This window comes from Nerophis lumbriciformis, linkage group LG06 (assembly GCF_033978685.3).
Source record: "Nerophis lumbriciformis linkage group LG06, RoL_Nlum_v2.1, whole genome shotgun sequence".
Classification (NCBI taxonomy): Eukaryota; Metazoa; Chordata; class Actinopteri; order Syngnathiformes; family Syngnathidae; genus Nerophis; species Nerophis lumbriciformis.
In genome coordinates this window covers 19,378,197-19,396,470 of record NC_084553.2, presented here as the reverse complement: position 1 = coordinate 19,396,470, position 18,274 = coordinate 19,378,197, and the positions used below count along the sequence as shown (strand labels likewise).

General features: G+C 42.2%; 1 protein-coding gene across 1 annotated transcript in view; it reads right to left on the bottom strand.

The window, feature by feature from the left end:
* Positions 1-18,274, bottom strand: part of LOC133608551 (transmembrane channel-like protein 3) — a 169,941-nt gene that overhangs the window by 60,890 nt on the left and 90,777 nt on the right. The window contains exons 11-13 of the mRNA XM_061963861.2: positions 4,862-5,009; positions 4,701-4,744; positions 496-643 (exon numbers count right to left, since the gene is read on the bottom strand). Of these exons, the coding sequence (XP_061819845.2) occupies positions 496-643; positions 4,701-4,744; positions 4,862-5,009 (340 nt within the window). The remainder of the gene's footprint in view (positions 1-495; positions 644-4,700; positions 4,745-4,861; positions 5,010-18,274) is intronic.

The following is an 18,274-nucleotide window of genomic DNA, read 5'->3' as shown; positions in this document are numbered from 1 at the left end:
TGGTTCCCTATCATCTGTATTATGTGGATACAAGCAAAATCTACTACAGATGGTCCAGGTAGCTGAGATCAAAGTTTAGTACCCGCACTAGGAGGTAATGGGATAGCTGGAGTGTGTTAGTTATGGTAAATGACTTTATTTTAGAGGTGATCACCATGACCATGTTCAATCAGAGTCACCGTCAACATGTTCTGTCGGGTATTTTCGACAGTGTTGCCAAGTTCTCTTATTATAAATTAATTTGGGGTTGTTGTTTTTCTGAAGTCGCTTACAAATTTTATGAGTCACAGGTTGCTATTTGTGCTTGTGATGAACAGTGACAGACAAGTTTAGGCAACTGTGTATTTATTTGGAAGAGCATTAAACAATCAGTGAGCTGTCATAGTCAAGATGACAGCTTCATCCTTTGGGTCAGTGTCAGGTCTCCACTCTCACTGCATTATATGTTAGATAATATAATAATGATGATGATAATGTCCGCTCTCCTCTATGTACCTCATTTTTCTCCCATAGGGTTAGCTCCGGCTTTTCCTGCTCCAGTTTCTGAGAACGGTCTACCACAAAGTAGATGATATATATGCTGCCAGCCAGAGACATCAGCACCAGGATGTTGGCTAATAAACGGAGACTGATCAGAACGGCCCTGAGGAAACATACAAATACACCTTAAATAAACTTTTTGAGAAGTCATCATTGATTTAAAAATATTCACAGTTTGTTATTTATGTGAGGCGCATTAATTTGAGTATACCACTGGATGTAAAGACTGTTGTGTTTAAATGTATCAAAATAAGCTAAGGCTAATGACAGTGCTTTTGCTTCTATCACAGTCAAAACTGTTTTCGTACGGCCCACTTTTTTCACCAAAATTTAGCCTCAGTATTTACGTATACACCATCTCAGTTATTATATGGCCAAGCATTGTGTGGAACAAACTTGTCCTTTTGCTTGCGTATCATTCTGCAGAATCATGTGCCCAAACAAAGCGCATCCCACGCTTTGGTAAGCCATTCTCAGATAGAGAGGGGCACTAAATTTGGTACTTACTGAATTCCGTTGGCACTACCGGGTACTGATTCGCGTAAAATCAAACGGTACCATATTTTGCTGCCTTTGTTGCACTTGACATCAAGTCTGGTTGGAGATTCAGCACCGGCTCAAGCACTTGGCGGAAAAAAAATCTGACGACTTTACATGGAAATTGCTACAACTCCAAATTTGGCAATCAAAACTTCAACTAAGAAAACTATGCACATTACATTCAAAAAGCTGTTGTGTAATACTTACAGTACTTACAGTATAAACACTTTGTAGGACTGTTTTATTTATAAATGGTTGATTTTATAGGCTAGTAAGGTAAAGTTTTGTACCTGACATGTTTCGGCTACTTTGCTTCTGCAGCCTTTATCAGGTCCAAAACTTTACCTTACAAGCTTATATAAATCAACCATTTATAAATACACATCAGTAGGCTAAATGAACCTCTTCAACATACTTTTTAGGACTTCATGAATATGTCAACACGCAGTATCCTATATATTACTGCCATTTAACATCTTGGAAGTACAACTGCATGCATAGCTACTATATAGTACTTTTAAATGACACTCAGAAGTATAAAAAACAAGATATAACAACTCACTGTTAAATGTACAATCACAATCTTATTGTTAGACAAATTAAAATTGTTTAACACTTGAACGCACAATAGACTTGGAAATTGGTACAGTTGACTACCGTTATCAATTCCCAGGTACTCATCCCTATTGTCTGGGCAATCTCGCAAGAATGTATAAAAAGGTCATATCGACAGGCGAAGAAAGAAGAAATCAAGGAAGTTAATGTTGCAAAACGGGTGAAGGCCTTGACGAAACAGAGATCACAAACAATCTAAAGTGTTGAGAAGTTGTTGTTGGTGAGGATACCTCCTCGTTTCCCTTTTCACTTACTGCCGTCTTTGCCAACTAGAGTCTTCAGTCAAGGTATTAGTTATGTTAAATGTCCATTTATCCAGGCGCTACTTGTAACCTGGCTAACTTCCTGTTAGCATGTTTGACTCATTTTATTTCACGAAGTTGCTGCATTTCTCTCATGAATGTGTTTCGTGATCATTTCTATCTTTGGAGCGTTTGGATGTTGCTGTGCTCCTGTCGGCCACCTTGAAATCAAGTGTGGAGGAGTGAACCCCAACCATCCATCCATCCATTTTCTACCGCTTGTCCCGCTCGGAGTCGCGGGGGGTGCTGGAGCCTATCTCAGCTGTTCACTCATCGCAGGGAGAAGTGAACTCATTAAGTAAATTAGTTTTGTGGATTACTGTAGTTTAGCTTCTTTCTACCTCCTTCTATTTTGACGTTAGTACAGTTGGCTCTGCTGCACACGTACAAGTGTGCACCCCAAATGTAACTGTAGTGGAGTGATCGCTTGTTGTTCCGTGTTGATATGAATCATTTTACAATCCTGTAAATGCCGTTTTTAAATCTAGCATTTTTATATTTATTATTTGTAGAGATGTCCGATAATGGCTTTTTTGCCGATATCCGATATTCCGATATTGTCCAACTCTTAATTACCGATTCCGATATCAACCGATACCAATATATACAGTCGTGGAATTAACACATTATTATGCCTAATTTTGGTGTAATGCCCCGCTGGATGCATTAAACAATGTAAAAAGGTTTTCCAAAATAAATCAACTGAAGTTATGGAAAAAAATGCCAACATGGCACTGCGATATTTATTATTGAAGTCACAAAGTGCAATCATTTTTTTTAACATGCCTCAAAACAGCAGCTTGGAATTTGGGACATGCTCTCCCTGAGAGAGCATGAGGAGGTTGAGGTGGACGGGGTTGGGGGGGCGGGGTTTGGTGGTAGCAGGGGGTGTATATTGTAGCGTCCCGGAAGAGTTAGTGCTGCAAGGGGTTCTGGGTATTTGTTCTGTTGTGTTTATGTTGTGTTATGGTGCGGATGTTCTCCGGATGTTTGGTGTGGCGCATATTTGTAACACTGTTAAAGTGGTTTATACGGCCACCCTCAGTGTGACCTGTATGGCTGTTGACCAAGTATGCTTGGCATTCACTTGTGTGTGTGAAAAGCCGTAGATATTAAGTGACTGGGCCGGCATGCAAAGGCAGTGCCTTTAAGGTTTATTGGCGCTCTGTACTTCTCCCTACGTCCGTGTACACAGCGGCGTTTTAAAAAGTAATACATTTTACTTTTTGAAACCGATACCGATAATTTTGAAACTGATACCGATAATTTCCGATATTACATTTTAAAGCATTTATGGGCCGATAAAATCGGCAGTCCGATATTATCGGACATCTCTAATTATTTGTCATTGGAGACTGTACTTGTGTTAAAGTTAAAATACCAGTGATTGTCACACACACACACTAGGTGTGGTGAAATTTGTCCTCTGCATTTGACCCATCCCCTTGTTCACCCCCTGGGAATACTTTTTTGTGATTCAACCCCCAATTCCAACTCTTGATGCTGAGTGCCAAGCAGGAAGGTAATGGGTCCCATTTTTATAGTCTTTGGTATGACTCGGTTTGGACTCACAACCTAGCGATCTCAGGGCGGACACTCTAACCCAAGGGTAGGGAACCTATGGCTCTCAAGCCAGATGTGGCTCTATTGATGACTGCATCTGCCTCTCAGATACATCTTAGCTGACATTGCTTAACATGATAAGTAATGAATAATTCCGCTGGTAATCACAGTGTCAATAATTACGTTCAAAATATAAAACATTCTCATGCATTTTAATCCGTCCATCCGTTTTTCTACCGCACCTGTTCAAGAATTAATTAATGCTAAGAAGTATTTTATTTGTTATTGCTTAGCTTCAGAATAACAATGTTATTAAACATAATAACATACTTATTATACTCTAAAAATGTTGGTCTTACTTAAAAATGCACGCATTTAGTTGTATTCAGTGTTAAAAAATATTATATGGCTCTCACGGAAATACATTTTAAAATATTTGGCTTTCATGGCTCTCTCAGCCAAAAAGGTTGCCGACCCCTGCTCTAACGACAAGGCCACTGATTAAGAGAGCACCTGAAAATGAGCTTCCCCTACTGAAAGACCAGCAGCCGCCATTGGTATACGACCCGTGTTACATTGCACAATAAGCAGCAACAATATAAAAATAGAGCAAAACGATATAACATATGAAAACATATATCCATCCATCCATCCATTTCTACCGCTTATTCCCTTTGGGGTCGCGGGGGGCGCTGGAGCCTATCTCAGCTACAATCGGGCGGAAGGCGGGGTACACCCTGGACAAGTCGCCACCTCATCGCAGGGCCAACACAGATAGACAGACAACATTCACACTCACATTCACACACTAGGGCCAATTTAGTGTTGCCAATCAACTTATCCCCAGGTGCATGTCTTTGAAAACATATATGTTGATACTAATTTCTAATAACACACATTTATTTTCAAATGTATGCACAACATTTGCCTTTACCTTTTCAAAGAAAATATATGCATTGTTTTTATGATTATGCAAATTGTACAACTATGTCATATTGACCCGCCTCCACCACCACCAAAAGTATCATGGCAAGCTAGGGTTAATTAACACTGTTGGATGAAGTCACCTTTTGTGGGCTCATACTGTCATAAAAAAAAACATATGATTAACTAAAGTTTGTGTAATCACAAGATACTCACAGGCTGGTATCTTTCTTCTTTTCCTGCTCCTCAACAATGGCTTCCTACAAAAGAAAACATTCACTGCCTGCGTTTAGGGGTAAAAAGCAAACCTATAGTAGCTCTTATTCCAGGTTGGAGCTGCACATGGAGTATGAAGAGAAATTAGTGTATAGTCTGACCCTGATGTTGTTGACGATAGCCGCTCCTTTGCTTTCTGCAGCCTCTGGGTTTCCAATTAAATAATCCCAAGCACAAAACACTCTCCAACAGAATGTGAAGTTTTCATCAGAAGCGCTGGCCAGACTGAGTCTGGAGTTCTTGGCCATTCTACATAAATGTTATACAGTGAAAACATGACAAACACAGAAAATAGGAATATGTTAAACATATTTGGCCAATAAAACGCATTCTGATAAAATGATGATTTGATAATACTTAATAATTTGACTTATTTACTATTAATCTTTTAAAAATCCCTAGACAACCTATAGCATGGTCGCAGTTGTGTTGTTTGCGTAACTGTTATATGACACTTGCATGAACATGAACCAGAAGAATGTCAGCTAAAAACTCAACCCAAATGTTTGTATTAATAAAAAAAGAAGATCCTTTACGCACAAGCACACAAATTGGCAAATTGCTTCACCCTTCCAGTCTCCTCTGCTCTGGCTTCACTCACGTTCCTCGTACCTGGGGCTTTGTCCTGGCGCTGCCATGTGATGTTTACTTGTTCCTCTCCACACCTTTTGTGTGCATCCTGAGTTGTTTTTTCTCACTCCGATATCACTCCTTTTTGTAATTATTTTTATTTGTTCCTCTCTGTTTAGGGGCCCTACTCCGACGAAATCTATTGTCACTAAAACTCACTGAACAAACATCTTTGTTTACGCTTATCCATTAGTAAACAATGTTAGAAAAAATGCTTTAAAAAAGTAATTAATTACAGTTATTTGTTACTTTCCCCAAAAAATAATTGAATTACTAACATAACTATTCCTTAATAAATGTAATTAATTACTAGGGAAAGTATTACCTTTTTTTAAACATTCATATATCTGGTGTATGCTGTTGACAGATTTTTTCATGAGAGAGGAGTGCATGAGTGTGTGCCTGTAAAAGCCGGTGCCTTTTGCTAAGTGACACTTGAAGTCAGTGAGGGCGCGCTCATTGGCTGTTTTAGCTCAGCATTGGTAGTCCGTAACCTGACTCTCGCCAGATCCTTGTAGTTCGCTGAGCTGCACACGAGGATCTGGGACATCTCAATAGGAGATGTATTTCAGAAGGCGGGGCCTTGTAAAAAAATAATTGTATGTGATTGGATAAACTACTTGTCTGTTATCTTGAATGACGTGCTACTTCAACCACTCACATCCAAATCAACCCATGACGCTGGGAAATCCAAAACAGAACAGACGACATATTGGGAACGCGTGGCGAGGTTGGTAGAGTGGCCGTGCCAGCAATCGGAGGGTTGCTGGTAACTGGGGTTCAATCCCCACCTTCTACCATCCTAGTCACGTCCGTTGTGTCCTTGGGCAAGACACTTCACCCCTTGCTCCTGATGGCTGCTGGTTAGCGCCTTGCATGGCAGCTCCCGCCATCAGTGTGTGAATGTGTGTGTGAATGGGTGAATGTGGAAATACTGTCAAAGTGCTTTGAGTACCTTGAAGGTAGAAAAGCGCTATACAAGTATAACCCATGTACCATTTATTGGATAACGACAGAGCAAAAATAATTAATTAATTAATATAAATAATTAATATTTGATAGATTCGACAAAACAGTTGCAATAGCAGAATCAATGTCTGCACACGACTCCTCGCTGCGTGCCGCCATTGTTGTTTGAATCAAACAGTCGCTTTGTCGCTACGTCACATCTATGAAATCCCGCCCGGCGATCCTGATTGGTTCATTATTTTTTGCTATCTTGAAGGAGTTTGCATTGTCCTCGATCCCAGATCCTTGTGTGGAGCTCAGCGAACTACAAGAATTTGGCGAGAGTCAGGTTAGGTAGTCTGCAGACTGGGAGAAGATTGTTGACAGCAGCTCTTGTGGAATGTTATCACTGATAGTTAATATAGACTGACCATACGTCCTCTTTTCCCCGGACATGTCCTCTTTTGCGGTGCTGTCTGGGCGGGGTTTCTTAAATGCCTCAAATGTCCGGCATTTTGAGTCAGGGTTGCGTGTATTTTCAATGTACGTCCAGGGTTAAGAAGGGGTTAAAAACAAAACAAATTGTGAAGGTGTGCGCACACGCAGCAGCATTCGTGAGGGAGGGGCAGAGACAGAGAGAGCGAGGGAGTGGATCGTAATGTTGTGTCGTTCGTTCGAACGAATCGTTCGCGAACGACACAACATTACGATCTTTTGAGTGAACATACTGAACCGAATCACTTCATGAACTGATTCGTTCCTTTCTCAGTTCAGTTGAGCTCCGCCGCGACCATGCCGGTATGAGTGGAACTGGCGCATTCTGTGACGTCGGCGAACGACGCAGCCAGCTACTCATCATGGGGGCAGGTGGAGGGACTGAGCGAACGATTCGTTCACCGCGGATTAACGACATGAATCACTCAGTGAACGACAACGCTCTCGCTCTCTGCTCTGCTTGCCCCAATGCCGCGAGTGATTCTCCTCCCGTCGCGGGGATATGTTTCATGCCATTGGCATCCATTCTCCATTCATTCTCCAAGCTAACGGCTAATGTTGACTCAAGCCACATGAAAACAAACACACACATTATCTCAACACATAAAGTTATGAGAGTAGAGGAGACAGAAAGAAAGTCAGTGCAGGGCAAGGCTGAGCAGCAGCGACGCGAGGGGGAGGGGCGGGGCGTAAAGTGTAGGGCAGGCTGTTTGAGAAGATTTAAAATAAAAATAATAACTAATGTATGTACATATACATAGGCTATTATTTATCTTGATTTTTATATTATTTAAGCTATTTATTTTCTTTTTTATTGCATATTTAAGTTGATATTTCCATTTTTATATTTTTAAATGTAAGCTACAGAAATTTTAGTTTTAATGTTGGCTTTTCTGGCACTTGGTTTAATATTTGTTTAGTTTTATTTAAGGTAGCCTATTTATTTTTTTGTTTGTTTGCACATTTAAGTTAATATTTTCTTTGTTATATTTTAAACGTAGGCTACAGAACATTTAGTTTTTATGTTGGCATTTCTGGCTCTTAATTTATTTGTTTTATTTTGAAGGTATTTATTTTCTTTTTGTTTGCATATTTACAGAACTGCTGCTGCAGAAGTGATTCGGTGATTCGCCGACCTGCGCACAGAACTGCTGCTGCAGAAGTGATTCGGTGATTCGCCGACCTGCGCACAGAACTGCTGCTGCAGAAGTGATTCGGTGATTCGCCGACCTGCGCACAGAACTGCTGCTGCAGAAGTGATTCGGTGATTCGCCGACCTGAGCACAGAACTGCTGCTGCAGAAGTGATTCGGTGATTCGCCGACCTGCACACAGAACTGCTGCTGCAGAAGTGATTCGGTGATTCGCCGACCTGCGCACAGAACTGCTGCTGCAGAAGTGAATCAGGTTCACGTACTGAACTGTGCTGACTGTGGCGCTGTGTCAGTCACTCACTGCCTGGTGTACTGCATGCACAGAGCTGTGTAGGGACTCGCGTTCATCCTATTTGCTGCTTCTCCCACGAATGTCTGCACTGTACTGTACTACGTACGCCCCCCCCCCCCCCCTCCTTTTTGGGGGGGGGGGGGGGGGGTGATTCGGTGAACGAATTTTTTGAAAGAATAAATTTAAGGAACTGATTCTAGTGATTCAGTACAGTCAAAAGAACTGCCGATCCCATCACTAGCACTGTACTGTACTACGCACGCCCCCCCCCTCCTTTTTTTTTTTTTTTTGGGGGGGGGGGGGGGTGATTCGGTGAACGAATCTTTTGAACGAATCAATTTAAGGAACTGATTCTAGTGATTCAGTACAGTCAAAAGAACTGCCGATCCCATCACTAGTGGATCGATTGACATAGTTGCCAACCCTCCCAATAGACTTCCAAAATTCAGTGCCACTGCCGTAAATCTCCCGGGGCAACCATTCTCCTGAATTTCTCCAGATTTCCATCCAGACAACAATATTGGGGGCGTGCCTTAAAGGCACTGCTTTTGCGTGCAAGCCCAATCACAACATTTTTATGGAGGCATACTTGATCAACAGCCATACAGGTCACACTGAGGGTGGCCGTATAAACAACTTTAACACTGTTACAAATATGCGCCACACTGTGAACCCACACCAAACAAGAATGACAAACACATTTCGGGAGAACATCCGCACCGTAACACAACATAAACACAACAGAACAAATACCCAGAAACCCTTGCAGCACTAACTCTTCCGGGACGCTACAATATACACCCCCCACGCTTACAAAAAAGTGGGACCCCAAAAATTTACTGTGGGGCCCCATTTTTATGACTTGATGGGGTCCATGGGACCCATTTTGAAAATTCCTAGCGCCAACACTGCTGTCAACAGAGGATAAAAAATGCTTTATTTAAATAAATATATTATTTATAAAGCAAGTTCAAGTATAATTGGCAAATGTTCACCTAGTCCCAGCCTTGGCGTGCTGCCCGCCTTGGCACGGATATATGTGTCCTCTTTTTGGGATTTCAGAATATGGTCAGCCTAGTTAATAAAGCATTTGAACATGCATCAATGGCTGTCTCTCCTACTTCACAAACGGGGTATTGTTGGATTATTATTGTTGATGATCGTCACCTTATTGAATGTTCATTATCTCCGGTAGTAGTAGTAGCAGTAACAGTCGTAGCACATGCGTGTGTGCGTGCGTGCGTGCGTGCGTGCGTGCGTCATACTTGCCAACCCTCCCGAATTTTCCGGGAGACTCCCGAATTTCAGTGCCGGACAAGTATATTGGGAGCGTGCCTTAAAGGCACTGCCTTTAGCGTCGTCTCTCACCCGAAGAGGAGACTATTATATATGTTATCCATCTATAACCCATAAAGTAGGCAGGCACAGAGCTATTTCTCAGCGTGTGTTTATTCCAGCCGGCACGTTAATACACTGACACACAACATCCGGATTCCCATCATGCATTGCTTTAAAACTACGGCAAGTTGTAATATCCAAAATTTCCAGCCAGACAAACAATATTGGGGGCGTGCCTTAAAGGCACTGCCTTTAGCGTTCTCTCACCTGTATATTGAGACTATTATATATGTCTCCGTTATCCATAGGTTTATCTATAACCCATAACACGGTAGCCGAATGGATATAGTCACTCATGAACGGTCAGAGAAGCACAAGGCGGCGGCAACGCAGTATTATGGGCCACCTTGCAAGCAACATTCCATTTTCATTTGCAAATGTTTTCAACAAACCCGTGAAGGATATGTTCCCGTATTCAGAGATCGCTCGTACTATATATATATATATATATATATATATATATATATATATATATATATATATATTGTCGGAGGCAGATATTTACATATATCCGAATTTAAGTTGTACTTCTTCCATTTTTTTGTCATATTTGAAAACAGCTCGTCTTTTCCACTTCTTCTCTTGATGCTCTGTCAGCAAGCAAACTCTGTGTGTTAACCTTGAGTTCTTTGGAATGTATTATGGCTAGGGAGACGTTGTGCTTTTGTTATGGCTAGGGAGGTGGAAGGGAAGAGAGGTTTTTGGCGTTGGGAGGAGAGACCATTTTGGGTGTGCGGGATAGAAGGTTCTAGGGTTAGACTGGTCTCAATCTAAAATGTGTGTTGTCAAAGCTTTGAGAATATATACAACAAAATACCTATTCTGTCTCTGGTGGTTTTTCAACTCAGCTTTAAGTGTCGGAAAGAACTTGGGAGCGAATTGTGACTTGAATTCCCTGGGAGGAACAACTGGTCCAAAACGCAACAAATTGGGGGCTCGTCCGGGCGACACGCTGAGAATTGGACACCTCTTACACTCTTCTGGACAGACTCACGAGTGGCCAAACAAAAACAAGGTAAGCAGAGCCTTTTTCTAAAATCTGCTTTAGGAGTCTGTCTTGAAGTATGTAAGTCAAACACTGTTTGTACCCCAGACACAGAGTGGACATTTTGATAGATTGGGTGCATTTTGCCTTGTCCGTCATTGCATATGGTGGCCAACTCATGTCATTGCGTCTTAAATCTTTCACCTGTGTTGGAGGTTCAAGTCCTTTCGTATGTTATATTCTTGGGTTAGAGTCCGTTTGAATAATACGATAAAGATGGAGGTTCAAGTCCTTTCGTATGTTATATTCTTGGGTTAGAGTCCGTTTGAATAATACGATAAAGATGGAGGTTCAAGTCCTTTCGTATGTTATATTCTTGGGTTAGAGTCCGTTTGAATAATACGATAAAGATAGATTACCGTGACGGGCTGCTTCACTGACGAGTAAGCAAATAGTCGGGTGTGGCTCGCCCTGGGGGTTTGGTCTCCCCTAAAAGAGTTCTGGGTTCAAGTCATTTTGTATGATACAATAAAGAGCACAGGTGAAGATTGAGAAAAAATAGACGAGATGGCCACGGAATGTGATGGCGGTGGGGGGGGGGGGAGTGTGATGAATGTACTGTTGTCAACAATGAAATTGGCAGGTAGAGTTTAAAAAGAAAAAAAAGAAAAAAGGAGAACGTTTGAAAAATAAGGGTTAAGAGGGAGTTTACAATACTCGAAAAGTCGAGAACTCAAACGTTTGGTAAATAAAGAAAAGTAACTGGAAGTTTTATGGTAAAGTTAAAAAGTTACTTAAATACACATGAAGTAGTACGAATAATCTTTGACTTAGGAGTATTGATTAACATTTAATGGGACAATTAATGCTGTGATTTTAAACGTGATATGCAAAATTGGACAGAGCAGGATGGTGGTAGAGTAACAAGGAAACAACTACTTAAATTACAGATCGCTGAAGATGAAAAGTTAAAAGAACCAAAAGGTCAAAGATCAGCTAGCGTATATTCAGCAGTGGGTGACCTTGCTTTTGAGTCCCAGCAGGTGGAGGAAAGAAACCTCAACAGACGTGTGACCAGACGGTTGGACTCGGGTGGTGGACACGGTGCTTTAAGGCCAAGACAGGGTGAAAACTGTTTCATCTGTGACCAGCCGGGTCACTGGCAACGTGAATGTCCTAACTCCTCTGAACGAGACAGGCTCCCAATTGCAGCCAAAACATCATACAGGCATGGCAAAGGACGCCCAAGGCAGAAGCCCCAGCAGGAAATACAGACAGGCCCCCTGCTGGACATAAGTGTCAACGGACAATGTTATCAGTTTGTGATTGACACTGGTGCCACCCACTCAATTCTGAATGCAGAGGTACCAAAGAAACTGTGTGCTTCCTTTTTGAAGGTCGAAGGCTTCGCTGAGGTCACAAGAATGTTACCGGTCACCAAACCTCTTCCGGTTCAGATTGCTGGACTCTCGCTGAAGCACCCCTTTGTGGTTGACCTGCACACACCTTGCCTAATTGGTAATGACCTCCTTTACAGACTGTACCCTGACATTCAATATCGCACAGAAGGAACCTTCCTGGTGATACCTGACGGCTCAACCACCAAGCTGCGACACCACTACCAAAGCTCCTCCATGAGCTCCTACCACAGCCTGAAACACCAGAAATGGCTGACATCTCCAACTGCTCTATCAGTGAAAACCCTGGCTGACTGAGATGCTTCCGTGTGTACCGCCACCCGACTCGCCTCATGTTCATGCCAGGAGGCCTTTGACTCCTTTATATTTATATATGTTGGAACTCAAGGTGTGACTGCTCATGTTGACATATCTTTGCTACAACTAGCATAGTATAAGATGGATACAATTGCTGTCCCACATTGTTCCCTTGCTCTTTGCCCCGCCTACAAAACCAAAGACTTAGGTCCAATGATAAAACACGGCGTAGCGGCCACTCATTGCACCGACACCCAAAACCACATTTTCACATAGCTATGGGCTGCACTTTGGACACCCCGGCTGTAGGCTACGAGGAGCTAGCAGCTACACAACAGCTGAGCTAAAACGACACATTACATTTAAGCATATCAAAAAATTATAGTTGCTTATTACATACACCATGACAGAAGTCTGATAGAATGTAGTCAGTAACAAACGTGTCCACATCATTTGACTTTCTACAACATGAGCTTGACTTAATTTGTTATTGTGGCCACCAGGCGTGGTGAAATGTCAAATTACTATTGCGAAAAGCATCCGCCATAAGGTTAGTGTTTTTCTAGTATTTGTGTCGATATAAATATAGGCATATTTTGAAGCTTTCACCATATTGAATAAGGTACATAACATTTAGGATTTAGTTGAGTTTGAGTTATTTCTGATTTCGCTAAGGGGTCCCCTACCCTAATACCACCCTCCAGTGGTCCACAGAGACTGAAATGACTTTCATTGACCTCAAACATGACCTGTCCTCCACCCCTGCTCTTGCTGTACTTGACTATTAGCTGACCTTTTTCTTAGATGTTTCTGAAAGTGATAGTATTACTGACAGTCTCTTTTTCAGAAACAGAAGGGGGAGGAGGTGAGAGTGGATTCAGACTTTTGGATTCAAACTCCGTACAACAAAATAGCTTTAACAATATTCCTGTGGGGAAGAAGTTATAACTAAATTGTTGTAAGTTTGTAAATTTAACTTGAAAATAACGATTTTGCACATCGATAGTAGTTTAGTAAATCAATTTGGAATATGGAGGAGGTGAGGGTGAACCGTGTATAGTTTTTGACTTCATTGATATAATCAATCCGGTGAAAGGGAAAAGATACTTGCTGACTTGTGTTGACAATCACAGAGGTTGGCCGGAAGCAACCCCAACCTCAAAAGAGGATGCAAAATCAGTAATTAAATGGCTTGTGAATGACCTAATTCCCCGACATGGTTTCCCCAAAAAGATTAGGTCAGACAAAAGCACCCATTTTGAAATTACTCACTTAGCCTTGGTCGAAAATGCTCTTGGATTAGAACACAGGTTCGGTTTGGGGGTACCATCTTCAGTCCCAAGGTAAGGTTGAAAGGATGAACCAGAATATCAAAAACGAATTGGCTAAAATCTGTGCACAGACCAAATTGGATTGGACTGACATGTTGCAATTAGCGTTAATGATCATTCGAATGTCCGTGAATAAAACTGTTTTACCGCCCTTTGAGTTTTTCACCCTATGAACTGCATACAGGTCAGCCCTTTCCCAGGATCAACACCCCCCTGGAAGAAGGAATCAGCGTAAAACCAAAATGGTATTTTACACAAAATGCAGAATTTGTGTGCCAGTTCTTCTGTACAGATTCGAGGATGACAGCCCGCCACTCCAGATTCCCTTCCGTCCACTGAGAGGGTCAAGATCAAGGTCATCAAACGCAAGTTTACGGAGCCCAGGTCGTGGTACGGACGTCCTACGCCCTTCGACTAGCTGGTACAGGGGACACCTGGTACCACCTCTACCTCCGCACTCCCGCGGAGGAGCTTGCCACGGAAGGGGCCGAAAAGACGACGCTGAGAGACACCTCTCTCCGTTGAGCTGCCGTCTACCGTCGTGTAGATCTTCCAGATTTTCTACCTATAATACTCTGATCAACTTCAATATTGTATACCATTGATTGTGAGACCAGTCTAACCCCATATGCTAGATGTTTCTTAGTTTTTCTTGCTTGCTTTCAGCATACTATTTGTGTCGTTACATTAAGTGAAAAGTTTGATGTTTATCCCTGTCTCGATACCTGAATTACTCTGATTTTGATTTCTGAAAGGCAGGATGTTATACCCAGTAGGATTCACTGACGGACTGGTGTTTGGGCTTGCTCTACTGACCTTGTGTCTCAATTCTTCCTTCCCGACGACAGTGACTGACAAGTGTCTTAGAACGTACGGTGGACTTGAAATAGACTTGGTCAAGGGGGACAGCAAGACTTACTTTTCTGACCTGTGTAGTGTGATTAAGTGCGAGGGGAAAATTAGTTCTTACCGTGCTAGTAACCTCCATCTTTGTTACGACTCAAACCTGAACTATTGGTGTCGGATGCGGACAACATACTCTGGTAAGTGGTGCCCCTTATGGAAGCAGGTAACCCACAACACAGGGCCCTTAGACTACCATGACCCTTAATATGCCAACATACCTCCACAATTCAAAGTTATTCTGAGAGGGATGACCTTTCAGAGGAACTTTGATCGGTCCCAGCGCCCCCTTTCCCCTACAATTGCCAGAACAGGTGTTATACCTAGACTAGTCCCTTTTATGTTGTTTTGGGGGTTGACCAGACAGGTACAGACCCTAAAGGAATTATTAAAATTAATGTCCTTGAGAGGGCGTTAACTACCTCTGCCCCCTTGAAGACCTGGTAGCTTTGACCTTAGGAGCAGGTGCAGGCAACCTGTGGCTTAGGTGGATGACTAGCATGGCTAAGAGCCAAGACCTGGGTGACTGTGTTGCTTGTTCCGCTGGACGTCCTTTTCCCCACACTTACCCCGCCCCTTTTAAGTTGACTGACACTAATGGCTCAAACTGTCTTATCTCCTTGTTTTCTGAACCCACACCGCCAGGTTGTGATTTGTTGGTTAGTGTGCACCCTCCTGATGACAATTTCACCCGACTTCTTCCCTTTGTGGCAATTTACAGGACCCCCTTCATCCCCCTACAAATTGGGTGACATTACCCCCTCCTGGTCCACCACCCTGATAGATGGCTCAAGGATAGGCCCTTGGGCACGAGCTGACTTATTCTGGTATTGTGGGGAGCACAGATTTTACATTAGAATCCCGACGTCAGCCGTTGGGCTTTGTGCTATGGTTAGACTGGTGACCCCAGTCACCCTAGAGGGTACCAAATTAACACCCCTTGGAACTCCTGTTTCAGCGGCCTCTCTAACTTCCCGCAGAGGACGCCATGTTTTATCTCGGAGGAGTGTAACGGGCTCCTTTGATTTGATGAGAAACCCTGAGGGTGTTTATTTTGATGCAATTGGACAACCAAGGAGGGTCCCACCACAACATAAATTGTGGTTTGAATCCTGTGCAGGTTTCGAGAACCTTCCTATAATTGGTGCTATTTTCCCTGTGACTGCTACTAAAAATGTAGAACGCATTAACTATGTTTTTTATAATCTGTTGAGACTGACCAACCTGACTCGTGATGCTGTTGAGGGGCTTGCTGAACAACCTGGGTTTGCTATGTCACTGAAGGGGGTCAGGCAAAGTGGTGACTTTCGAGAAATGCTAGTTTCCTTCCCTGTATGAGTGACGACATTGACATAGATTCCATCCGTTTATCTCCCATGTAACTATGCTTTTAATTTGTACTAGCTTGCTCAAAGAGGGGCGTATTTTAGAAGTGTTGTACTAGTGATAAAGATCTTTTTAGAAGATCTGAAGGGGGAATTGTCGGAGGCAGATATTTACATATATCCGAATTTAAGTTGTACTTCTTCCATTTCTTTGTCATATTTGAAAACAGCTCGTCTTTTCCACTTCTTCTCTTGATGCTCTGTCAGCAAGCAAACTCTGTGTGTTAACCTTGAGTTCTTTGGAATGTATTATGGCTAGGGAGACGTTGTGCTTTTGTTATGGCTAGGGAGGTGGAAGGGAAGAGAGGTTTTTGGCGTTGGGAGGAGAGACCATTTTGGGTGTGCGGGATAGAAGGTTCTAGGGTTAGACTGGTCTCAATCTAAAATGTATGTTGTCAAAGCTTTGAGAATATATACAACAAAATACCTATTCTGTCTCTGGTGGTTTTTCAACTCAGCTTTAAGTGTCGGAAAGAACTTGGGAGCGAATTGTGACTTGAATTCCCTGGGAGGAACAACTGGTCCAAAACGCGACAATATATATATATATATATATATATATATATATATATATATATATATATATATATATATATATATATATATATATATATATATATATACAGGTAAAAGCCAGTAAATTAGAATATTTTGAAAAACTTGATTTATTTCAGTAATTGCATTCAAAAGGTGTAACTTGTACATTATATTTATTCATTGCACACAGACTGATGCATTCAAATGTTTATTTCATTTAATTTTGATGATTTGAAGTGGCAACAAATGAAAATCCAAAATTCCGTGTGTCACAAAATTAGAATATTACTTAAGGCTAATACAAAAAAGGGATTTTTAGAAATGTTGGCCAACTGAAAAGTATGAAAATGAAAAATATGAGCATGTACAATACTCAATACTTGGTTGGAGCTCCTTTTGCCTCAATTACTGCGTTAATGCGGCGTGGCATGGAGTCGATGAGTTTCTGGCACTGCTCAGGTGTTATGAGAGCCCAGGTTGCTCTGATAGTGGCCTTCAACTCTTCTGCGTTTTTGGGTCTGGCATTCTGCACCTTCCTTTTCACAATACCCCACAGATTTTCTATGGGGCTAAGGTCAGGGGAGTTGGCGGGCCAATTTAGAACAGAAATACCATGGTCCGTAAACCAGGCACGGGTAGATTTTGCGCTGTGTGCAGGCGCCAAGTCCTGTTGGAACTTGAAATCTCCATCTCCATAGAGCAGGTCAGCAGCAGGAAGCATGAAGTGCTCTAAAACTTGCTGGTAGACGGCTGCGTTGACCCTGGATTTCAGGAAACAGAGTGGACCGACACCAGCAGATGACATGGCACCCCAAACCATCACTGATGGTGGAAACTTTACACTAGACTTCAGGCAACGTGGATCCTGTGCCTCTCCTGTCTTCCTCCAGACTCTGGGACCTCGATTTCCAAAGGAAATGCAAAATTTGCATGGTTGGGTGATGGTTTGGGGTGCCATGTCATCTGCTGGTGTCGGTCCACTCTGTTTCCTGAGATCCAGGGTCAACGCAGCCGTCTACCAGCAAGTTTTAGAGCATTTCATGCTTCCTGCTGCTGACCTGCTCTATGGAGATGGAGATTTCAAGTTCCAACAGGACTTGGCGCCTGCACACAGCGCAAAATCTACCCGTGCCTGGTTTACAGACCATGGTATTTCTGTTCTAAATTGGCCCGCCAACTCCCCTGACCTTAGCCCCATAGAAAATCTGTAGGGTATTGTGAAAAGGAAGGTGCAGAATGCCAGACCCAAAAACGCAGAAGAGTTGAAGGCCACTATCAGAGCAACCTGGGCTCTCATAACACCTGAGCAGTGCCAGAAACTCATCGACTCCATGCCACGCCGCATTAACGCAGTAATTGAGGCAAAAGGAGCTCCAACCAAGTATTGAGTATTGTACATGCTCATATTTTTCATTTTCATACTTTTCAGTTGGCCAACATTTCTAAAAATCCCTTTTTTGTATTAGCCTTAAGTAATATTCTAATTTTGTGACACACGGAGTTTTGGATTTTTATTTGTTGCCACTTCAAATCATCAAAATTAAATGAAATAAACATTTGAATGCATCAGTCTGTGTGCAATGAATAAATATAATGTACAAGTTACACCTTTTGAATGCAATTACTGAAATAAATCAAGTTTTTCAAAATATTCTAATTTACTGGCTTTTACCTGTATATATATATATGGGCAGCACGGTGGAACAGGGGTTAGTGCAACTGCCTCACAATACGAAGGTCCT